General features: G+C 39.9%; 1 protein-coding gene across 3 annotated transcripts in view; it reads left to right on the forward strand.

The window, feature by feature from the left end:
- The window catches only part of ARSB (arylsulfatase B), a 175,604-nt gene that overhangs the window by 17,961 nt on the left and 132,036 nt on the right, over positions 1-25,607 (forward strand). For all 3 annotated transcript variants that reach the window (XM_032626198.1, XM_032626197.1, XM_032626196.1), the window contains exons 2-4: positions 2,682-2,868; positions 12,569-12,759; positions 20,099-20,306. In XM_032626198.1, the coding sequence (XP_032482089.1) occupies positions 2,682-2,868; positions 12,569-12,759; positions 20,099-20,306 (586 nt within the window). The remainder of the gene's footprint in view (positions 1-2,681; positions 2,869-12,568; positions 12,760-20,098; positions 20,307-25,607) is intronic.

Here is a 25,607-nt window from a genome sequence, read left to right on the forward strand (position 1 = left end):
TTTTTTCTTTATTCTGTTCTGTGGCAGTGAATTCCACCATTCTTTCTTGCAGGTCATTTATCCGTTCTTCTGCATCAGCCATTCTGCTATTGATTCCTCCTAGTTTATTTTTCATTTCAGTTATTGTATTGTTCATCTCTGCTTGTTTGTTCTTTAATTCTTCTAGGTGTTTTTTCTTTAATTCTTCTAGGTCTTTGTTAAACATTTCTTCCATCTTCTTGATCTTTGCCTCCAGTCTTTTTCCAAGGTCCTGGGTCATCGTCACTATCATTATTCTGAATTCTTTTTTGGAAAGTTGCCTATCTCCACTTCATTTAGTTGTTTTTCTGGGGTTTTATCTTGTTTCTTCATCTGATACATAGTTCTCTGCCTTTTCATTTTGTCTATCTTTCTGTGAATGTGGTTTTCATTCCACAGGCTGCAGGATTGTAGTTCTTCTTGTTTCTGCTGTTTGCCTTCTGGTGGATGAGGCTATCTAAGAGGCTTGTGTAAGCTTCCTGATGGGAGGGACTGGTGGTGGACAGAGCTGGCTGTTGCTCTGGTGGGCAGAGCTCAGTAAAACTTTAGTCCCCTTGTCTGCTGATGGGTGGGGCTGAGTTCCCTCCCTGTTGGTTGTTTGGCCTGAGGTGACCCAGCACTGGAGGCTACAAGCTCTTTGGTGGGGCTAATGGCAGACCCTGGGAGGGCTCACGCCAAGGAGTACTTCCCCAAACTTCTGCTGCCACTGTCTTTGTCCCTCTGGTGACCCACAGCCACCCCCTGCCTCTGCAGGAGACCTTCCAACACTAGCAGGTAGGTCTGGTTCAGTCTCCTATGGGGGTCACTGCTCCTTTCCTCTGGGATCTGATACACACACTACTTTGTTCGTGCTCTCCACGAGTGAAGTCTCTGTTTCCCCCAGTCCTGTTGAAGTCCTGCAATGAAATTCCACTAGCCGTCAAATTCTGGTTTTCTGGGAATTCCTCCTCCCATTGCTGGACTCCCAGGTTGGGAAGCCTGACGTGGGGCTCAGAACCTTCACTCCAGTGGGTAATCTTCTGTGGTATAATTGCTCTCCAGTTTGTGAGTCACCCATCCAGCAGTTATAGGATTTGATTTTATTGTGACTGTGCTCCTCCTACCATCTCATTGCAGCTTCTCCTCTGTCTTTGAATGTGGGATATCTCTTTTGGTGAGTTCCGGTGTCTTCCTGTCAATGCTTGTTCATCAGTTAGTCGCGATTCCAGTGCTCTCACAACAGGGAGTGAGTGCACGTCCTTCTACTCTGCCATCTTGAACCAATCTCCCTGTTTTATATTTTTGTACGTGTTTCCTATTAATAGAAGATAGCTAGATTGTTACATCTGCTTCTGCATTCAACCTGTGCAATACTGTTGACCCTTGAACAACATGGATTTGAACTGTGAGGGTCCACTTATATGTGGATTTTGTTCACTAAATACGTACTATGATGTTGCATGATCTGTGGTTGAATCCCTGGATGCTGCCAACTGTAAAGTTATACTTACATTTTCAACTGCACAGGGGTTAGTGCCCCTAACCCCCACTTGTTGAAAGGTCAACTGTATATTGTTTTGGGAAAAGTCGTTGAAGAACATCCAGCCTCACACAGATATGTAGTTGAAAAAGAGAGGGTTTTTTTTTTTTAAATTAATTTATTTTATTATTTATTTTTGGCTTCATTGGGTCTTCCTTGCTGTGCGTGGCTTTCTCTAGTTGCAGTGAGCAGGGGCTACTCTTTGTTGCGATGCGTGGCCTTCTCGTTGCGGTGCGCGGGCTTCTCTTGTTGCGGTGGCTTCTCTTGTTGCGGAGCATGGGCTCTAGGCGTGTGGACTTCAGTAGCTGTGGCTCACGGGCTCTAGAGCGCAGGCTCAGTAGTTGTGGTGCATGGGCTTAGTTGCTCCATGGCACGTGGGATCTTCCTGGACCAGGGCTCGAACCCGGGTCCCCTGCATTGGCAGGCGGATTCTTAACCACTGTGCCACCAGGGAAGTCCCCAAGAGAGGGTTATTTTAATAACCTTTTCATATAATTGTGGGTATTCTACTTTAATATTACACCAAGACTCAACACGTGATAATTTCTTAAAATTAGTTGTGTGGTACTTGCACCCTGGTGATACTTGTGGGAGCCGCTCCTAGCCTATGGATCAGATGGCCACTTTTTTTTTTTTTTTAAGGAAAAGTTGGTCACTGTCTTTTGAAATTATGCTTTATGTAAGGTAGAATAAGAAATGCAAATCATTATCTTCATTATACCCTTTTAAAAAGTCAAGTCTTGAAAGATTATAGAAGCTTCTAATCAAACACCAACATCTCATGTGCATAGAAATTGGAACACTTTTTCCTTGATAGATCCACACTTCATATTATGGCTACTTTTTTGAGGTAAGAAGTGAAAACTTAACAGTTTCTAACATAGTTCCTGGATAAATATTTGTTGAAACTATCTAATGTTTGTTAGACTGCTTTTATTCATTTCTTTCAAATTCTTATTTATGTCTATTACCTTATTTGAATAAGTGAGAAAAATGCCTTTTAGAAATGCCTTAACCTGGTACAGAAATAGAATTAAACATTCATGTTTACACATATGTCTAGTAAATTAGGCAACCACTTTATCTGCTTGTTCAGAATATTTCAACATCATTAATCCATAATTTTATGTTTATCTATTTTAAGATCCACACAGGTTTACAGCACCAAATAATCTGGCCCTGTCAGCCCAGCTGCATTCCTCTGGATGAAAAACTCCTGCCCCAGCTTCTAAAAGAAGCAGGCTACGCTACCCACATGGTCGGAAAATGGCACCTGGGAATGTACAGGAAAGAATGTCTTCCAACCCGCCGAGGATTTGATACCTACTTTGGTAATGGAAATGCACATGTTTCTTTAACAACTCTGGCCAACTGCAGCCGTCTCATAAAACACAGCCAAGTGTAATCAAATGAAATAACTGGAAACCTGAACAGAGTGAATCAGTCAGCGCTGCCATGGGGCCACTGTCTAATGCCACGACCGTAAACATGGCTGTGCACTCAGCTCGTGATGGGACAGGCAGTTATCCTTGCCAGGCTTCTACATGCCACGTAGGGGCCTTTGCAGAGTCTGCTACCTCCAAGTCAGAGACCACTCTACTCTTAGAGAACCTTATTACCAAAAGGTTGATTTTTAAAAAAAATTCCAGGCAAAACCCAATACAAGAATATTTCCTTCACAAAGGTTCAGGATCTTTTTTTCTCCTCATGAATTGTGTTCAAAGGTTTTATTTTGTTTTGTATTTCCTGGAGATGATAAAGAAGACTCTTTTCCAATTGGCATCCTTCTTTCCTTCTGTGAGATCTGTTTTTGAAATTACTAGATTGAGGAAGATAGATCAAATAAAGAAAATGGGAGGGTAAATAACAAATGGTAATAGGAAAGATACAAAATAATAAGTATTTTATGGATTTGATAGCCCTATAAAAATAAATGTAAAGCCTACAGTTTTTTTTTTTAAATATATGCTCTATTTAAACCTGTTACAAACTATTTCTTAACAACCTATTTATCTATTTATCTTGCCAGGGGCTACATAGCTTTCTGTCAAGTTCTTTTCATATTTTGCTTTTTTTTTTAAATTGGGGTGTAGCTGTTTTACAATGTTTGTTAGTTTCTACTGTACAGCGAGGTGAAGTAGAGTTCCCTGTGCTATACAGCAGGTTCTTATTAGATATCTATTTTATACATATTAGTGTATATACATCAATTGCAATCTCCCAGTTCATCCCACCTCTCACCCCCAACTTTCCCCCTCATATTTTGCTTTCCATCTAGCTATTCTGTTTTATCTGTCTAGCTGTTTAGCTCCCTACCTACCTCCCATTTGTCTCTTCATTTATTTACAAACTGCCATATACAGAAAGGAACACACAATGAAGATAAATTTTTAAAAACTAAATAGAATTGAAAAATCAGGGTGGGCTTCCCTGGTGGCGCAGTGGTTGGGAGTCCGCCTGCTGATGCAGGGGACATGGGTTCGTGCCCCGGTCCGGGAGGATCCCACATGCCACGGAGCAGCTGGGCCCATGAGCCATGGCTGCTGAGCCTGCGCGTCCAGAGCCTGTGCTCCACAAGGGGAGAGCCCACAACAGTGAGAGGCCCGCGTACCACAAAAAAAAAAAAAAAAATCAGGGTGAGAGGAGGCGGAGTCAAGATGGCAGTATGGAAAGAGGTGGAGTTAGTGTCTCCCCACAGCTAGGGCACCTGCTGGCCACTGGTGGGGCACTCTGACACCTAAGGAGACAGGAGGATCCCCAAAGTGAACTGGTAGGATGTAAGGGGACTGAAGGGGGAGAAGTGGAGGCCAGACAGGATTGGCATCCCTGAGGCCAGGGAGATTAGGAGAGGCAGGCAGGAGGGGCCCTCTGGTAGAAGCAGGAGAGGAGTGGAGGGTGATTGCCCTGTTCACTCAGGCCCTGGGAGCCTGCTGAGCTCCCAGGCCTATCCCCTGCCCTCCAGAGCCCCCTCCAGGCTGCGTACGTTCTTGGGGGCATAGGAGGGAGGCTGGGGAGATCAGGAGAGGCAGGCGGGAGGGGCCCTCCCAAACCAGAGGAGGAGGAGAGGAGAGGAGGGTGTTTGCCCTGCCCACTTGCGCCCAGGAAGGCTGCTGGACTCCCAGGTGAGGGCCCCTGCCCTGTGAGACCAGGGCTGGGGGGCACACCTGGGCCCCTTATGTTCCTTGAGCCTAACCGTCCCCCCCACCGCACACCCTCCAGGGCCTTTTCCAGCCCTGTGGGTCCTGAGCATCAGCCCTGCCCACCACCCAAACCTCACCCTTGCTTAGCCCCCACCCTCCACAGCCAAGGCCTTCCCCCCGCAACCTTTTTTTCCCCTCCTTCTCTTTTTTTTACTATTGTGGTACTGTTGTATATTCCAGTTGTTGATTCATCTATATTTTTATTTTTATATTCTCCCTATCTGTTAGTTTTCTAGCCTAATTTTATTTTTTACTTTGTTATTGTTCTTTTGGTTTTTCTTTTCTTTTTTTTTTTTTTTGCCTCCCCAGGTGGCTTGCAGGATCTTGATTCACAAGCCCAGGGTCAGGCCGAAGCTCCTGCGGTGGGAGCTCTGAGTCTGAACCACTGGACTAACAGGGAACCTCAGACCATGGGGAATATTCATCAGAGTGAGGTCTCATGGAGTTCCTCATCTCAGGCAAGACCCAGCTCTACCCAATAGCCTACTAACCCTAGTGTTGGAAGCATCAGGTCAAACAACCGGTAAGACAGGAACACAATCCCACTTATTGAAAAAAAAAATGAGATGGCAAAAAAATATGTCACAGATGAAGGAGCAAGGTAAAAACCTATAAGATCAAATAAATGAAGAAGAAATAGGCAATCTACCTGAAAAAGAATTCATAGTAATGATAGTAAAGATGATCCAGAATCTCGAAAATAGAATGGAGGCACAGATTGACAAAATACAAGAAATGTTTAACAAAGATCTAGAAGAACTAAAGAACAAACAAACAGAGATGAACAACATAATAGCTGAAATGAAAAATACACTAGAAGGAATCAGTAACAGAATAACTGAGGCAGAAGAATGAATAAGTGAGCTGGAAGTAACTGCCAAGGAGAAGAATAAAGAAAAAAGAATGAAAAGAATTGAAGACAATCTCAGAGACCTCTGGGACAACACTAAACGCACCAACATTTGAATCATAGGGGTCCCAGAAAAAGAGAAAAAGAAAGGGTCTGAGAAAATATTTGAAGAGTTTATAGTTGAAAACTTCCCTAACATGGGAGAGGAAATAGTCACCGAAGTCCAGGAAGCACAGAGAATCCCATACAGGATAAACCCTAGGAAAAACACACCAAGACACATATTAATCAAATTAACAAAAATTAAATTCAAAGAAAAAATATTAAAAGCTGCAAGGGAAAAACAAAAAATAACATACAAAGGAATCCCCACAAGGTAATCAGCTGATTTTTCAGTGGAAACTCTGCAGGCCAGAAGGGGGTGGAAGGATATACTTAAAGTGGTGAAAGAGAAAAACCTACAACCAAGATTACTCTACCTAGCGAGGATCTCATTCAGATTCGATGGAGAAGTCAAAAGCTTTTCAGACAAGCAAAAGCTAAGAGAATTCAGCACCAGTAAACCAGTTTTACAACAAATGCTGAAAAAACTTCTCTAAACAGGAAACACAAGAGAAGAAAAAGACCCACAAAAAACAAACCCAAAACAATTAAGAAAATGGTAATAGGAATATACATACCAATAATAACCTTGAATGTAAATGGATTAAATGTCCCAACCAAAAGACATAGACTGGCTGAATGGATACAAAGACAAGACCCATATATAACCCACTTCAGACCTAGGGACACATACAGACTGAAAGTGAGGGGATGGAAAAAGATATTCCATGCAAATGGAAATCAAAAGAAAGCTGGATTAGCAATACTTGTATCAGATAAAATAGACTTTAAAATAAAGACTGTTACAAGAGATAAGGAAGGATACTACATAATGATCAAAGGATCAATCCAAGAAGAAGATATAACAATTATAAATGTTTATGCACCCAACATAGGAGCACCTCAATATATAAGGCAAATGCTAACAAGCATGAAAGGAGAAATCGACAGTAACAATAATAGTAGGGGACTTTAACATCCCACCTACACCAATGGACAGATCATCCAAACAGAAAATAAATAAGGGAACACAAGCTTTAAATGACACAATAGATCGGATAGATCTAATTTATATTTATAGAACATTCCACCCCAAAGTGGCAGAATACACTTGCTTCTCAAGTGCACATGGAACATTTTCCAGGATAGATCACATCTTGGGTCACAAATCAAGCCTCGGAAAATTTAAGAAAATTGAAATCGTATCAAGCATCTTTTCTGACCACAACGCTGTAAGATCGGAAATCAATTACAGGAAAAAAACTGTAAAAAAACAAATACATGGAGGCTAATCAGTGTGCTACTAAATAATCAAGAGATCACTGAAGAAATCAAAAAATACATAGAAACAAATGACAATGAAAACATGACGACCCAAAACCTATGGGATGCAGCAAAAGTAGTTCTAAGAGGGAAGATTATAGCTATGCAATCTCATCTTAAGAAAAAAGAAAAATCTCAAATAAACAATCTAACCCTACACTTAAAACAACTAAAGAAAGAAGAACAAAGAAAACCCAAAGTCAGTAGAAGGAAAGAAATCATAAAGATCAGAGCAGAAATAAATGAAATAGAAACAAAGAAAACAATAGCAAAGGTCAATAAAACTAAAAGCTGGTTCTCTGAGAAGATAAACAAAATTGGTAAACCCTTAGCCAGACTCATCAAGAAAAAAAGGGAGAGGATGCAAATCAGAGTTAGAAATGAAAAAGGAGAAATGACAACTGACACTGCAGAAATGCAGAGGATTATAAGAGACTACTACAAACAACTATACGCCAATAAAATGGACAACCACAAAGAAATGGACAAATTCTTGGAAAGGTACAATTTTCCAAGACAGAACCAGGAAGAATTAGAAAATATAAACAGTCCTATCACAAGTAATGAAATTGAAACTGTAATTAAAAGTCTTCTAACAAACAAAAGTCCAGGAACAGATGGCTTCACAGGCGAACTCTATCAAACATTTATAGAAGAGCTAATACCCATCCCTCTCAAACTCTTCCAAAAAATTGCAGAGGAAGGAATACTCCCAAACGCATTCTATGAGGCCACTATCACCCTGATACCAAAACCAGATAAAGCTACTACAAAAAAAGAAAATTATAGACCAATATCACTGATGAACATAGATGAAAAACTCCTGCACAAATAGTAGCAAACATAATCCAACAGCACGTTAAAAGGATCATACACCATGATCAAGTGAGATTTATCCCTGGGATGCAAGGATTCTTCAATATGCACAAATTAATCAATGTGATACACCACATTAACAAATTAAGGGATAAAAACCATATGATCATCTCAATAGATGCAGAAAAAGCTTTTGACAAAGTTCAACACCCATTTATGATTAAAAAAAAAAACTCTCCAGAAAATGGGCATAGAGGGAACCTACCTCAACATAATAAAGGCCATATATGACAAACCCACAGCAAGCCTCATACTCAGTGGTGAAAGCATTTCCACTAAGATCAGGAACAAGACAAGGATGTCCACTCTTACCACTGTTATTCAACATAGTTTTGAAAGTCCTAGCCACAGCAATCAGAGAAGAAAAAGAAAGAAAAGGAATACAAATTGGAAAAGAAGAAGTAAAACTGTCACTGTTTGCAGATGACATGATACTATACACAGAAAATCCTAAAGGTGTCACCAGAAAGCTACTAGAACTAATCAATGAATTTGGTAAGGTTGCAGGATACAAAATTAATGAACAGAAATCTCTGGCATTCCTATACACCAACAATGAAAAATCAGAAAGAGAAATTAAGGAAACACTCCCATTTACCATTGCAACAAAAACAATAAAATACTTAGGAATAAACCTACCTAAGGAGGCAAAAGAGTTGTACTCAGAAAACTATAAAACACTGATGAAAGAAATCAAAGATGGGGCTTCCCTGGTGGCACAGTGGTTGAGAGTCCACCTGCCGATGCAGGGGACACGGGTTTGTGCCCCGGTCCAGGAAGATCCCACGTGCCGTGGAGCGGCTGGGCCCGTGAGCCATGGCCGCTGAGCCTGCGTGTCCAGAGCCTGTGCTCCGCAACGGGAGAGGCCACAACAGTGAGAGGCCTGCGTACTGCAAAAAAAAAAAAAAAAAAAAAAGATGAGGTATCACCTCATGCCGGTCAGAATGGCCATTATCAAAAAATCTAGAAACAATAAATGCTGGAAAGGGTGTGGTGAAAAGGGAACCCTCCTGCACTGTTGGTAGGAATATAGATTGATACAACCACTATGAAAAACAGTATGGAGGCTCCTTAAAAAACTAAAAATAGAATTACCATATGACCCAGCAATCCCACTACTGGGCATATACCCCGCGAAAACCATAATTCAAAAAGAGACATGTACCACAATGTTCATTGCAGCACTATTTACAATAGCCAGGACATGGAACCAACCTAAATGTCCATCGACAGATGAATGGATAAAGAAGATATGGCACATATATACAATGGAATATTACTCAGACATAAAAAGAAACGAAATTGAGTTACTTGTAGTGAGGTGGATGGACCTAGAGTCTGTCATACAGAGTGAAATAAGTCAGAAAAACAAATACTGTATGCTAACACATATATATGGAATCTGAAAAAAAAATGGTACTGATGAACCTAGTTGCAGGGCAGGATGAAGAGATAGACATAGAAAATGGACTTGAGGACATGGGGTGGGAGGGCGAAGCTGGGGCGAAGTGAGAGTAGCATTGACGTAGCATCGACATACGTACACTACTGAATGTAAAATAGTTGGCTGGTGGGAAGCAGCAGCATAGCACAGGGGGATAGGCTCGGTGCTTTGCGACAACCTAGAGGGGTGGGATAGGGAGGATAGGACGGAGGCTCAAGAGGGAGGGGATATGGGGACATGTGTATGCATATGGCTGATTCACTTTGTTGTGCAACAGAAACTAACACAGTATTTTGAAGCAATTATACTCCAATAAAGATCTATTTTTTAAAATCAGGATGAATAGAAAAAGATGGAATAGTTGCTTGGCACCAAGTTATTTTAAAAAAAAAAAAAACCTGCCTGGCTGTAGCAGACTTCACATTCAACTCTGAGATTTGGGACTTCTTATGCTCAAAGCAAAAAAAAAAAAAGCAGTCTATAAGTGTCACATTACTTATAAGTTAAATGGAAACCAGATGTTCAGGAAGAGTAAAGCATTTTCTGGCTCTTAGACCTGAGAGAAATTTCTCCTTTGGGAGAAGGTAAGGTGGCAGCATCCTCAAAAACATCATTTTAGTAATAAAATGGTGGTTGTCTTATAGGTGTTTCTTGAGACATTCTCTTTTATTCAAGCTAGGACCAGAGCACCAAAGTACATTTCAGTTCAAGTGATTATATGGGGCCCACACAGTGCAGTTGAAGCTCACAGCTCTATAGTGCCTAGTTCGAACCACAGTTTAAGTCGAGATGTAAGGACATCCAGACGTGAGACACCGTGTGACCCACCCGCATCTGGGTTCTCTAGCAGACATTGCTTAATCAATAATGCATTCTTCCCTGTAGTATCTGGATGTATCCTCAGTATTCTTAAATAGCTGTTAAAAACAGGACTTGGGTGTAAGACCTCTTTGTCACCTTGGAAATTCTAGAGGAAAAAACAGCCTCTATATCCTTTGACGATTTTCAATCAGGTCTTTGCTTAATGATGGGTCGATACCTGTACTCTGGCAACTGGAAGGATATTTTAACTGTTTTTATTAAAAACCAAATTTTATATTTTAAAATTATATGTTTAAACCAAATTATATATTTAAAAATTCATTTGGACAGAGGTGGAAATAACATCCTTTTATGAGAATTAAGAAGCCTAAGTGGATTTAGACAGACAGACACCCCACCGCACATTCATGGAAGGGAGACTTGCAGAGAAGGAGGGCATGATGACGATGCAGTTGTTATCACTGTTATGACTTAGATGTTCTGTTAAAAAACAGATGATTGTGGGCCTGCTTGCACAACTCTGAGTACACTAAGAACCATTGAACTGTACAACGTAAATGAGTGATTTGTATGATATGTGGATTATTCTCAATAAAGCTGTTAAATAATACAGCAGTCAGAGATTTAATTGTTCAAAATATAGTTTCTCATCTTCCCCCAAAAAGCATCGCTGCCATCTTCTTTAGACTCAGCAGCATGTAAGTTCAAATTTGTGAATCATTGTTATGAGAAAGTTCTATGTGACTGTCACATGGTTGCTTGGTATTAGTTTGGCCAAGTATGTGAATAGATAGTTCTATTATGTGAATAAAGAGTTCTATTGGAATCCTATTTGTACTATCTTTTTAATATTTATGGTTTATACATCTTTTTATCAAGTATATCCTCTGCATGTATTTCCCCAAATGATAGAAAACAGTTTATTCTTACAGATAAAGAACCTGAAGTGATTCTTCAAGGTGTTACCAGCAGTTATTAACCCCAAATAGAACACCAGTGTCCTGACCCCTTTAATTACCCATATAAGGACTGAAATTATTTTCATGGATACATTTGTTTTTCGATTATATATTAATTAGCAAACACATTGGCTTTCCCTTTCTGTTATACCTGTAGGAGAAAAGATTACCATTTAAAGAGTTATCTTAAAACTAAGATGTTCATTGTATTTAGGACCTTGAATTTACTGAATCATGGAAAAGGAGGAAATTAAAATGAATTCATTTACTAGGTAAGATATGTAGGGCTTTTAATTGTGATTATAAGAAATATTTAGAACTGGGGAAAGAGGCCAATTTTATTATCTTCATTTTAATGTTAATAAGCAGTGTTTGTCAGGAGATAGCTCAGAGTCCAGCACAGTTATTTCTTTTGGATAGCTTTATCGAGGTGTAATTCACATACCATATAATTCACCCCATTAAAATGTACAGTTCATTGATTTTTAAATAAATTCACAGGGTTGTACCACTGTCACTACAATCCAAATGTAGAACATTTCCATCACCCTAATAAAGAAACCCCATACACATTAGCAGTCATCCCCATTTTCCCCTGACCCTCATAGCCCTAGGCAACCACTAACCTACTTTCTGTCTCTACAGATTTGCCTATTCTGAACATTTCATATAAATAGAATCATATAACATGCAGCACAGCTTATTTTAATATTTTAGGAAAATATGGAACATTTTGCAGGAACAACTAAACTTGAGAAAACATTTCTCCCATGTTTAAGTCTAAATTGTGGGATAGGCCATTGATGCCATTTAAATTGGGGGTGAAATTGAGATCAACAGACGTAGAAAAATCTAATTTCAACACCACATGTTAGTTTGCTCTTTTGGTCGTTATGTTTAGAGATCCTCTGTTTGGAAATCTTTGTGTCTTTCACCAGTGGGTGTCAGCATCTGACTAAAGATGATGCCTCCAAGAGCTACTTCTGTAAATAACCTTGAAGCCAGTCGACCAAGGTCAATATCAACGTTATTTGAATTCTGCGTTCATTTATGTGATCACCTCAGAGTAAAAATTTGTAACAAATCACCTGAACCATATGCTATTTTAACCATTAGATAGCTTTAAAAGATTAAAATGTCATCACTTTTACTGAATTTAAACTCTGATTTTTTAAAACATTTACTTGGAATCACCCACTTTGAGAGTTACGTGATAGAGCTTATATTCTAAAGACTTGGCTAAGGGGTGGATTTGAATTTTTTTTACGATAACATTTTAATGCCTTATGCTAGCAAATATAGAGATGTTAAGAAATGGTGCTCTCATCAGCCTTGTCATTTGATTAGCCCTGACATGGATAATCAATTGCATTAGGCAATTAAATGCTGAGACCTTCGTTTGTTTACCATGTTTTATGCTATGCTGACTACTTTCATCTCCCATTCTCCTTGTAGGATATCTTCTAGGTAGTGAAGATTACTATTCCCATGAGCGCTGTACGTTAATCAACGCTCTGAATGTTACACGATGTGCTCTTGATTTTCGAGATGATGAAGAAGTTGCAACAGGGTATAAAAATATGTATTCAACAAATGTATTTACTGAAAGGGCTACAACCCTCATAACTAACCACCCACCAGAGAAGGTAAGTCTTGCTTTTCTATTGATATCAAAATTGTGTGAAGATAGCATCTCTTCAGGTGAATATAGGAAAAGGCCATTGTCCTTTAGGGAAAAACCTAATAAATACTAGGGGAGTCACTTTCAAGTTCTAGAGTACCTCAGTATCAGCTGAGAAGCTTGTTAAAAATAGAAATTCCTGGAGCCCACCCCTAAAAGTCTGATTTATTAAGTCTGGGAAAAATCCATATGTCAATATTTTAAGGAAACTCAAGGGTGATTCTGCTGCACGTGGTCCCCAGATCACACTTTGAGGAATGCTGTGCATATAGTGTTTCAGTACAAATATAGTTTTATTATTTTAGTATCCTGTGTGGAGGTGTGGTAATTAGTAAATTGACTTTTTCAAAAAATGTTAGGCTTATGTACAAGATGAGGCATTATTATGGCAAACTTTCTGTTAGGTATCCACAAACTTAAGGTTCAGGGCAAGTTCTCTAACTTTGTATTTCCCAGCCCTCCTCCAAGGTTATTTTGGCTATTCTAAATATTCTGCATTCCCATGTTTATTTAGAAGCAGCTGGCCAATTTCTACAAAAAAAAAAAAAGAAAAGTACCTGCTTGGATTTGGATTTCATTGAATCTGTGGACCAACTTGGGGACAATGACCTTAACAATATTGAGTCTTCTAATCTATAAACACGGTACACTGATGAGCCTGTTTATCACATCGACCGTACTGAAGCTAGTTGTATATGTCATGTGCTGAAATCTTTTGACTTATTTACAGATAAAAGTAGAAAAGAGTCTGAATAGCCTTGACATTTGTTGTCATTGTTAATCTGGAGTTAACCTCCTGAACCCAAGTTCAAGCTGAATTCTCTGGATTTAGCTTATAAATGCCTTTAAATCAGATATTTGTGTTGTCAGATATTGGGCTCAAAATATGGCTTCATTAAGAACTGTATTAACATGCCCTCGAAATTAGACCTTCAATAGGACTCTAACACAGCAAATTACAGAACGTGCGGTGTTATCCAGTTTTTCCAGTTTCCTGCCCTTTGCCTCCTTGGCGGTTACTGAAGGTCCTCAGTGCAGATCACCATTTGGATTCCTGTTTAGATACCTGTTCAGACTTGGTATCTGGCTCCTGACTCCCTTTTTGACATAGTTTCTTCCTGCCTACCCTAACATAGCATTGAGTGGCTTTCCTGGTGTCTGTCCTCAGCTTTGCCCCACTTTTGGCTTTTTTTTTACTCTTTAATGCTGACCTGTTGGAGTGGCCATGCTTGCTGTGGAATATGGAAGAAATTGGAATATTCTCTCAAATATGTAGACATATGCAGATTTAAAATCTAGATGTAAACCAATATTCAGGCAGTTAGACAGATAACTGCTAGGTAATTGGCTTAAGTTCTCAGTTTTCTTCTGTATGTTTGGCATGTTATAGATAAGGTTAAAAACCCAAAGAACAAGATAAGATCTTGAGGGAACTGTGGTCCTTGTCCTGTCCTTTGAAGTTTGAGGTGGGCATCATTTTTCAGGTAAGCAAACTGGCTTAGAGAAATGAGGTAACTTGTTCAAGGTCACAGAATCAGAAACTGCACTGTTTAACTCCAGAGCTCAGTGCACTTAACAAGCCTCCCTAGTTGACAGTTTATATCTCAGACCAGCGACTATGAGCCCCAGTTTATGACTCAGCTTGATGGTTCCAGTATACAATACCATGACAGTATATTGGGATCATCTGGAAAGCTTGGAAGAAATACCACTTCCAAATATTGTGATTTATTGGTCCGGGGTGGGACACTATCACTGGTATTTAATTATCCCTCCGCTCCTACCTCCAACCGGTGATTCTGATGTGCAGTCACTATCGATTCCTCTCAAGGACAGAGAAGCAAGCAGAAGCCAGCTGCCCTTTACAAGTTCACAATATACCACTATTTAATCGTGCAACAAGTATAAGATGCCTACAATAAAAATTAGTTTCCATTAAGGAACCATAGAGTGTTCTCTCCCAGTGCCCATAACATTACTCAAATAAGAGGAAGCACCTGGGGTGAAATCATTCCTGGTGGGTGGGCTGTCTTAACTGGTGTACGGGGGAGGCTCAGGAACTGAGGAAAACTGTAGGCCCTGAGAGCTCACAAGCCACCCACACCCGTGTGATTAGGATGGTGCTACTCATAGGTAACATGGAAATTGCTGGGTGAGAGGTGGTCTTTTTCCTACAGTGACTGAAATGTCCCGAAGCAGCAGCCAGCCTTTTCAGCATCCCCAAAGTCAAGTTTGAAGCATAGACATAAATGAATGAAATAATCAATAGCTGAGTAATAGCCCCAGGAAGTTTAAGACAGCAGATGCCAATGTTTATAGTTTCAATTCTCAGTGAAAGGACGCAGCACACCAATTACAGGACTTTCATCATTTTATTCCAACATTGAATCTAATTCTGTTCTAACTTCTCTGTGCTATCTACAGACTGTAACATAGGCAACTTGCTCGAAGATGGAAATCATTAAAGAAATATACACAAAGTATCCACAAGCTGACTTAAAAATGTGTCTGTTTTAAAGAGCACTTGGGGAAAAAAAGCATATGGAGCTATTTTGTAACAGAAACACAGTTGGTGCTGGAATCAGGGAGATATTGCTAATAACCATTGCACAGTGTTAAGAAGGAATGTCTTTTCTCCTTTTTCTACAGGGTAATTCCCTTAGTACTAATACTATGATGTGAAAGTAACACATTCACAAAATATCGTTTGGTTAAAAATAACCCCCCTTGGGCTTCCCTGGTGGCGCAGTGGTTGAGAGTCTGCCTGCCAATGCAGGGGACACGGGTTCGTGCCCCGGTCCGGGAAGAACCCACATGCCGCAGAGCGGCTAGGCCCGTGAGCCATGGCTGCTGAGCCTGCGCGTCCAGAGCCTGTGCTCCGCAACGGGAGAGGCCACAACAGTGAGAGGCCTGCATACCTCAAAAAAAAAAAAAAAAAAATAGCCCCCCTCAAAACTTTGCAGAATAAAAATAAATGTTTTCTCCCATACCTCATCTACTAGCAGCTTCTTAAAACAAATGTGACTTTCTAGTGGTAGACACTTACCTTTTCCTGTCACAATTTGGAAAGAAATGTCTTAATTTGGAAGTCAAAGAGAATAACACTTTAAAAACATATCATATGCTTTTTAAAAAGTTATACTTTAAATTAGGGAAATGTACTAAAGAAATGAATTTAAGGCTTTCTTCCTTACTGGAATTAGCATAATGAGAAAGGGAAATAAACCCTTAGCACCATTTTAATATGCTAATAACTTTAGGTTATAATGTCATACTTTTACTTAACACCTAAACATTTGGTCGTGATTCACATTTAGGATTCCAATTTACAAACCTAAAGAAAGGCGTACAGCTAGGGTTGGTATTAAAGTGGCAGCTGTAACTGGGTTGGTGAGAGCAGAGATCTGGACCCAAGAAAGACCAAGGGAGAGATCAAGGTCCTGCGCAAACCCAGAGATCTATGGAGTTCAAACTCGGGTCCAGGACTTTGGTGTTTTGAATCAGGATGTCAGTAAGGTCAGAATGGGCCTGAAAGTCTCCAAAGGCCAAGGCTCCATTAGGTTGGAACGCAAGTCAGTAGACAGCATAATAATAACGAGCCCATCCCCAGGATGGCAGCTGCTCGCTTTGGGCTAACAGTGAACTGAGGTTGGCAGGTGTGGGGAAATTGGCTACAGCTGTTTACTGGGAGGGTCTTAGGACAAGAGGCTGCAGGCAGGTTCCTGACTGTGATGGAGAACCTGAGGGCCCGAGTTAATTGTTCTTTCCACTGGGGTACCACGTGGTACTAAGAAGAATACTCTGTTAATTTTTTTTTTTTTCAATTTAAAAGTAGTATAGAAATGTTTCACATCTAGCACTGTGGGCAGATGAGTTGTTCCATGAATAAAGTTCACCTTGTGAGAACTGAAACTTTATTTTTACAATATTGGATGGAAATACTCTAAAATGTGGTACATTGGTCCTCACCTCATTAAATGGGCTACACTGTTTATCATTCTGACTCCTGGTGACCCAGAGCCATACCGATGTGTGCAAGGATGTTTGCCCATACACTAAATGGTCCTAGATCACTGTTGACGAAATGGGAAAAAGACAACTTGTTTTGTTCAAGAATCACCTTTACCTGTAAGTCTAGTTGGCAGGTAGCACGAGGCCTTTGCGGGGCCTGTAACAGTCATAGGCCAGGGAAGACTGCATCTCCCAGGGGTTGTTTTCATTTTCTCTTCTCAGTTATGCCCCTTCTGTTTGAACTAACAGGAGCCTGACCACTGGATAAATGGGGGAATTGTTGTAGTATTATCATTTTAATCCCTCAAGAGCCACGGTCATGTCTTCAACCACTAAAGAATAATTACAGGAAAGGTTTTCAGGTAATTTCTTGCTATATTTAACAAAGTGTGTAGAATGATTTCCACACTGAATATTTATAAGACCCTTTAATGACGGTCCCAGAAACATTATTTTTTCCCCAGAGTGGTTATGAGATCTCTCCTCCACCACCCTCCCCAGCTATCGCCTCCAGGGATCACTTGTTGGCTGGAAATGACCTGCCTTCCTTCCCCTTTCTCTCCTTAACGACGGGAGCTGCCGAGTTGCCCATAATGGCCTGGGTGAGCACTTTCTCCTGCAACAGTGAGCTCCCTTTTTCATTTCTCTACCCCTGTCCACTGTAGAGAATCCAGACAAGGGTCACAAAGTCTTATGTTTACAAGGGCCAGGCTGCTACCCTAAATAAATGAAGTCATTCAGGTAGGACAGTGGGGAGACTAGAAAATAAGAGAGCCCTTGGGGGAGGCCGGGGGTCTCTGTTTCTCATACTCCAGCCATTTGTTGTCAGATGGAGTGTGGACCTGGAGTTGTCAGAAGTTCTGATTTTTCAAGAAAATAAAAGAACTAAACAAAAGAGGTTTTCATGTGACATTTCCTGATTTTTAAAACTTTATGTGGGTTGCAAATTGTTGTAGCTTTCCAATTTTTAATCCGTCCCCATCCAGACCTTGGCTGGTGGCTGGGGCATGGGCTTGGTCTAGTGCTGAAGATCCAGACGGCAGTTCCCACTGCAGAACCTCACTGCGCTGGCAGGTCCTGGATGTCCCTGCACATCCTTTCCCCTCCGAACATCTTAGCCCAGGGTTCTTCCTCCCGACCTGGGCGGGGCATCTGCTGGGATTCCCTTCACCATGGTCTGGAAGAACATGGACTTTTCAGTGTGACTTGTGTGGCTGGAGGAGAATGCGCGTGTGTCAAGGAGCAGCAGAGGCAGAGCTAAAGCCTGTCAAAGTGGTTAGTGTTGCCTTTTGGAGTTGGAATTTGGAATGTGTTCCAAATGTAGCCTAGGGTCTACATCATCATGGTTTTTATTCCATCACCTGCCTCCTTAGTAAAATAGGTTTTAAAGTGATGTCTTTGATATTGAACAGCCATTTTGAACATTTTGATTTTGGGGAAAAGATGTTTCTAAGTTCCAAAGATCTGAACTAAAAATACTGTCTTGGGTGTCTATTTGAGTTCTATATATGTATACCCATTACTGTATCACAGTGATGTGTAATATGTAATTTAAAACAATTTATCAACAGTAATGAATGAAATATGAGCCCACCTCCCAGTCTGCATTCTAACTTTTCCCCATTCCTTTATGAGATTTAAATGCCTCAGATACGCCAACAGAATTACGTTTTTACTCTTGGGTTGAGCCAGTTGTTGTCTCTTTGAGGGTTGTCAATTCATTAAAGAATTCTATAGGAGCACAGTGAAGAGAGCCTTCAGAAAGACTCATTAAGAGGAAGAGGCTGACGCAGAATATCATTAACATTAAATTCTGTAAATTGGGTAAGAGGTAAAATGAATCAATGTATCATACTCCTTAGTTTCCAGGAATTAAGTTGGCCTTATGTTTGGTCCTAGATCGAAGACTAGCAAGGCATGGTGTTCACTTGTTTTCTTCTAAAAATATAAACAATCCTTAAACCTCTCCTAAAAGGTGGTAACTTATTTTTCAGCTAAAGCAGAAAGCCAACCCATCTATTGGGACATAGCCACACTGTAATAGTGGGGTTTCCAATAAGAAATTGCTCTGCAATTAATACGAACTTGTGCAAGTCATATAACCTTTCTAAGCCTCAGTTAACTTACCTGTAAAATGGGTGTAGCAAGGTGGTTTTGAGTATTACATGAGACAGAATTATTGGTATTATCATTATTATTTGTTTGGATCAGAGCTTTCTAGGCCATTTTAGAACTCAAGCTTTTATTTTCATAAAATCCACCCATTTAAAGTACACAATTCAATAGTAAATTCACAGAGTTGTGCTACCATCACCACAGTCTAAGTTTAGAACATTTTCACCGCCCCCAAAAGAAGTCTTGTACCTGTTAGAAGTCACTCATCCCTCCTCTCCCCCACAACTCCCTACAGCTTCAGGCAACCACTAATCTACTTTCTGTTTCCATAGATTTGCCTATTCTGGACATTTTATATGAATGGAATCATAAAAAACGTGATCTTTGTGATTGGTTTCTGTCACTTAACATAATGTTTTCAAGGTGCATCTATGTTGTAGGATGTGTCAGTACTTCATTCCTTTTTACGGCTGCATCATATTCCTTTTATTCCTGTCTATTGCTGAAAATATACCACATTTTGTTAATCCATTCATCAACCGGTGGACATTTTAGTTGTTTCCACTTTTTGGCTATGATGAATAATGCCACTGTGATCATCCATGTACAAGTTTTTGTGTGGATTTATGCTTTTGTTTTTCTAGGGATGGAAATGCTGACTCATATGGTAACTATATCTTTAACAATTTCAGGAACTGCCAAGTTGTTTTTCAAACTGGCTGCACCACTTTACATCCCCATCAGCAATGAATGAGGGTTTCAGTTTTTCCACATCCTCACCAACACTTCTGATTTTCCATTTTTAAAATTATAACCCTCCTAGTGGGTGTGAAGTGGTATGTCAGTGTGGTTTTTATTTGCATTTCCCTAATGACTAATGATGCAGAGCATCTTTTCATGTGCTTATTGGCCATTTGTATATCTCCTTTGGAGAAACATCTATTCAGATTCTTTGCCCATTTTGTAGTTGGGTTAATTGAGTTTTATTATTGAGTTGTAAGAGTTCTTAATATATTCTAGATACAAGTCCCTTATCTGATATATGACTTACAAATATTTCTAACCCAGTTTGTGGGTTGTCTGAATATTACTTTTATTAACTGATAAATGTGGGCTTCTCTCTATATATTTAATGCTTCCAAGCGCTCTTAACTGATTTGCACAAACTCTCTTTCCAGCCTCTGTTTCTCTACCTTGCTCTCCAGTCTGTCCACGAGCCCCTTCAGGTCCCCGAGGAATACCTGAAGCCATACGACTTTATCCAAGATAAGAATAGGCATTACTATGCAGGAATGGTGTCCCTTATGGATGAAGCAGTGGGAAATGTCACCACAGCCTTAAAAAGCCGTGGGCTCTGGAACAACACGGTGTTCATCTTCTCCACAGGTAAGTCCATCGATAGGAAAATCATCTCTTGGCAGAGCCTAGGACATAGTATTCAATAAATGGAATGAAGATAAATTGGAGCATTTAGCAGTTCCTTATTAAAATAAATGCTAACTGCAAGAGTGGAGACATCATAATAATGGATAGAAAAATGTGTCTAAGGAAAAAGAATTATGAGCCTTCTGTCTTCCTTCAGATATCAAAATATTCTGGGAGTATGCTTGAAAACAAGCTCTCAGTAACTGAGTAAGTGTGAGTGGACAACACTCCTATGCAGGGCAGCTGGGCAGTGAATCCCTGGACTGACTTGTTCCCAACAATGTCTACAGCCCAGGCATCCTCTATGAAGAGGACTTCCGCTGACTAGAGGGGTCTCTGTATCAGTGCAGAGGCAGATGGTGACATTATGAAGACACTTAAGAAATGGAACCATTTAAATCTAGGCTAGAGTCTCCAAGTATAGCTTCTTTTATATTAAAATTTTCTGACAATAAAGTCATATATCACTGTTTATAGAAAAAACAAAAGAAGGGAGAAAAATTTTTTGAAAAATCATTTTCATTATGGCAATGTCATTCTGATTCCTGATCTGTTATATATATGTGGTTTTTTCCTCCTTCTCATGAGACATAGTTTTCTGAAATTTCCCTATGATGTGCTTTGGGTGTAGATCGTGGTTTATTCATTATGCTGAGTAGTCAGAGAGCACTTTCCATCTGAAAATGCAGATCCTTTTGTTATGGGAAATTTCCTTGTATTCTTTATTTCGGAATTGTTTGGCCCTCTATCCCACCTTTCTCCTATTCTGTCTGTACAAAACTCCTGTTATTTGGGTATTGGGTCAATCCTCTAATTTTCTAGGTTTTTTTCCTCCCCCATTTCTTTGTTTTTCTTCTACTACTTGGGAAATTTCCTTATCATTATTCTCTAATCATTCTATTGAATTCATTGCAACTACCATTTTTTTCAAGTCTATTTTATTTTTTTATTGGAGCATAATTGCTTTACAGTGTTGTGTTAGTTTCTGCTATAGAACAAAGTGAATCAACTATATGTATACACATATCCCCTCCCTTGAGCCTCCCTCCCACCCCACTGCCATCCCACCCCCTAGGTCATCACAGAGCACCGAGCTGAGCTCCCTGTGCTATACAGCAGCTTCTCACTAGCTATCTGTTTTACACATGGTAGTGTATATATGTCAATGCTACTCTCTCAATTCGTCTCACCCTTCCCTTCCCCACCTGTGTCCACAAGTCCGTTCTCTACATCTGCGTCTCTTTTCCTGCCCTGCACATAGGTTCATCGGTACCATTTTTCTAGATTCCATATATATGTGTTAATATACGATATTCATTTTTCTCTTTCTGACTTACTTCACTCTGTATGACAGACCCTAGGTTCATTCATATCACTACAAATGACCCAATTTCATTACTTTTTATGTCTGGTAATATTCCATTGTATATACGTACCACATCTTCTTTATCCATTCATCGGTAGATGGACATTTAGGTTGTTTCCATATCCTGGCTATTGTAAATAGTGCTGCAATGAACATTGGGGTACATGTATATTTTTTTTGTTTTTTATTTTATTATTATTTATTTATTTTTGGCTGCATTGGGTCTTTGTTGCTGCACGTGGGCTTTCTCTAGTTACGGCCAGCGGGGCTCCTCTTCGTTGCGGTGCCCGGGCTTCTCGTTGCTGTGGCTTCTCTTGTTGTGGAGCACAGGCTCTAGGCGCGCGGGCTTCAGTAGTTGTAGCATGTGGGCTCAGTAGTTGCGGCACGCAGGCTCAGTAGTTGTGGCGTGCTGGCTGTAGGGTGCATGGGCTTCAGTAGTTGTGGCGCGCGGGCTAAGTAGCTGTGGCTTGTGGGCTCTAGAGCACAGGCTCAGTAGTTGTGGTGCACAGGCTTAGTTGCTCCGCAGCATGTGGGATCTTCCTGGATCAGGGATCAAACACATGTCCCCTGCATTGGCCAGCGGTTTCTCAACCACTGCGCCAGCAGGAAAGTCTCTGGGGTACATGTATCTTTTTGAATTATGTTTTTCTCAGGGCATATGCCCAGTAGCAGCAAACACCATATTTTTTAATTGTCAAAAACTCTTTCCTGTTTTCTGATAACTCCTTTTTTGTAAAGTTTGTTTTTATTTTATAAATGTAATAATTTATTTCTCCAAAGCCTGCGCTCTTAACCATTAATTTTATATATATATATGTGAATGTGAGTGTGTATGTAGGTGTGTTTATACATATATGTGTGTATTAGGTATACACATACATGTATTTTTTTTTACTTTTTAAAAAATTTTTGTCAGAGTATAGTTGCTTCACAATATTGTATATACTTTTAAGTTTGCTTGTACTCCCAACTTTGTCTCTTTCTCTTCTAAGGTCATTTGTATCTTTGTTTTGGTCTGTCTTTCATGAAGGAGGCTTTTTCAGACCCCTAGTGATCCTTGGCTAAAACCCAAAAATTTGATTGGAAACTCGAAGGGTGAGGTCAGGACTTGTCATCTGGTAAGTTTCACTGTAAAGTGACTGTGTGAGAAGTATGAGGTGACACGTTGAGGAATTAATCTGGGTATTCTACTTATAGATTTTTAAAAGAATTGTTTTGGTTTGTTTTGCTTGTAGTTAGGCATGGTTATGGAACGTAGCATTTACTGAGTACTTACCATGTGTGGGACATGGTTCTAAGTGCTTTACATGAATAAGTTAAGTTAATCCTCACAATAATTCTCTGGAGACTTTTATTATCCCATCTTGCAGATGTGAGAACTGAAGCACAAAGAGGCTAAGTAACTTGCCTAAGGTCACACAGCCAGGCAGAGCCAGGTGTCACCCTTTCTGCCTCTGACACGATGATCTGGAAGTTCTTACTGGACCTCAAGCTATAGCAGTGCTTTCCCCGAGGTGTGCTGCAATTTTGATTTGTTGAGAAGCCTCGGCAGAGCCAGGGTAGCATCCACCCTGACCAGCCATTTTCAGTTGCTTTAGTGCTATACAAATACTATAATTTTCTAAGTGTGTCCTGCTGTGAAAAAGGTTGAGTATAGATAACATATGTTTTCCCCAAAAGACTTACCCTTCAGAAAAGAGGGCAATATCTTATACTTAAGTCCTTATAAGTTCTCTCATAGTCCGAGAGTCGTTTTCAATTTCCTTTATTTTGAACAGCCTGGTAAAGCACTTTGATCAGTGCTGGTATTGAATGCTTATAGAGGTCACTGGAAAGAATCAATTAAAAAGGAGTCCAAGACGTTTAATACTGATTTAGTAATTATTCCTGGGAAATGACCTCACTGTTTTAAGAATTGGAAGTTATAAGTTTGTGAAACAAGCCTTTGTTGCAGGTATCACAATTATACAATTTAAGGATAAATTGTATCCTGAAATGAACGTATACATGGATTGATGTATCATACATAGACTGAGAAGTACTCAGACAGAAGTGAAAATGGTAGCTCTGGAAAACTGTTAAACGTCTCAGGGTGGCTCCTGTGACAACAGATACTGATGTCAAGCGTGCATGGGGAGAGGTTTTTTCATAATAAGTGAGGGTGGAAAACAATATTTTAAGATCTGTGTATCTCTTTTATTATATGATTTCAAATGTTTATACATAGACATATTTTAAATAGATAGTTGACTATTTCATAAATACCCATAATATTTATTCAAGTCAGCAAAAATAATTTTTGGAGCTTTACACTGAGAAAATGGGAATTACCTTATAACTGGGTTGCCCTATTCTGACAGTTTGATATATTAATAGATATATTAGTCTTGGACCATCTTTGCTTTGTTGAGCTAAATCCAACTTTATAGTGTGTATGTATTTTAATTATACTGCTGGATTCAGTTTGCTAGGGTTTTATTTAGAAGATTTGCATTGATTTAAAAGTAAAAGTGGAGTAGGTGGTTTCTTTTCTCCCTGTTGGGTTTTGTTGTATTGGTTATACACATGTCGTAAAATACTTTGGAAGTTTTTCCGTCTTTTTCTATGCTCTGGAACACTTTGCAGATTGTTTGAAAGATCCCTCTGGTGAGCTGGTCCCTGGAACCGTTTTAGGAGGCTTAAAAAAATTATCTCCATAGTTTAAATTTTTTGCTTAATTATATCTAGGGGTGTGGGTCTTTAAAATATTTTTAAATTAATTTTGCCTGAAATACAGTGAGCCCTTTGATCTGCATGCTGAGATTATTTTTCACTCCAGGAAGTCTTCCTTGTTCATATTTTAGCTTATTGCTTTTGTTCTGTTTGATTTAATTCTCAAAAATGGCTTTAATTAGTAGGTGGAATTACTGACTCAGCTTTTCTTTCATCAGTTTCAGTTTTTCATTTTTTCTCAGTCTGCTGGAGCTCTTTTGCATTACCAGTTAGACATTTGTGCAGTTTTAATGCTGCTCTTTAATATCTCCAGTGGAGATTACTATTGATAGTATTTTTAGCATCTTTGCAGTCCTTTCTTTGCCTCAATCAGTTCTTTTTTCTTTTAAGCTTGTTAGTAATAATAATGACTACTGGTTATTAAATATTTACTGCATCCCAGGCCGTTCTAGTGCTTTTCCTATACTTTCTCATTGTTAATCATGTTTTAATCATTAAAGTTCCAAGTAGCATTGTGAAATAGGTTTCTTTATCCCTACTTTAAAAATGAAGAAACCGGGCTTCGCTGGTGGCACAGTGGTTGAGAGTCCGCCTGCCGATGCAGGGGACACGGGTTTGCGCCTCGGTCCGGGAGGATCCCACATGCCGCGGAGCGGCTGGGCCCGTGAGCCATGGTCACTGAGCCTGCGCGTCCGGAGCCTGTGCACCGCAACGGGAGAGGCCACAGCAGTGAGAGGCCCGCGTACCACAAAAAAAAAAAAAAAAAGAAGAAACCAAAATTTAAAGAGGTTAAGTGATTTGCCCAAGTCTACTGCTATGGTCTGAATGTTTGTGTTCCCCCAAAATTCATATGTGGTGGTTTTGGAAGGTGGGGGCCCTTGGGAGGTAATTAGGTCATGAGGGAGGACCCCTCATGAATGGAATTAGTGCTTTTACAAAAGAGACACCAGAGAGATCTCTAGCCCCTTCCTCCGTGTGAGGACACAGTGAGAAGCTATTGGCTGTGAACTGGGAGAGGATTCTCACCAGAAGGTGACTATACTGGTGCCTTGACCTTGAACTTCCCAGCTTCCAGAGCTGTGAGAAATAAATTTCTGTTGTTTATAAGCCACCCAGTCCATGGTATTTTGTTATAGCTGCCAAACAGACTAAGAGCCATACATCTAATAGATGGAAGAGGAGAA

Source organism: Phocoena sinus, chromosome 3, assembly GCF_008692025.1.
Source record: "Phocoena sinus isolate mPhoSin1 chromosome 3, mPhoSin1.pri, whole genome shotgun sequence".
Taxonomy (NCBI): Eukaryota; Metazoa; Chordata; class Mammalia; order Artiodactyla; family Phocoenidae; genus Phocoena; species Phocoena sinus.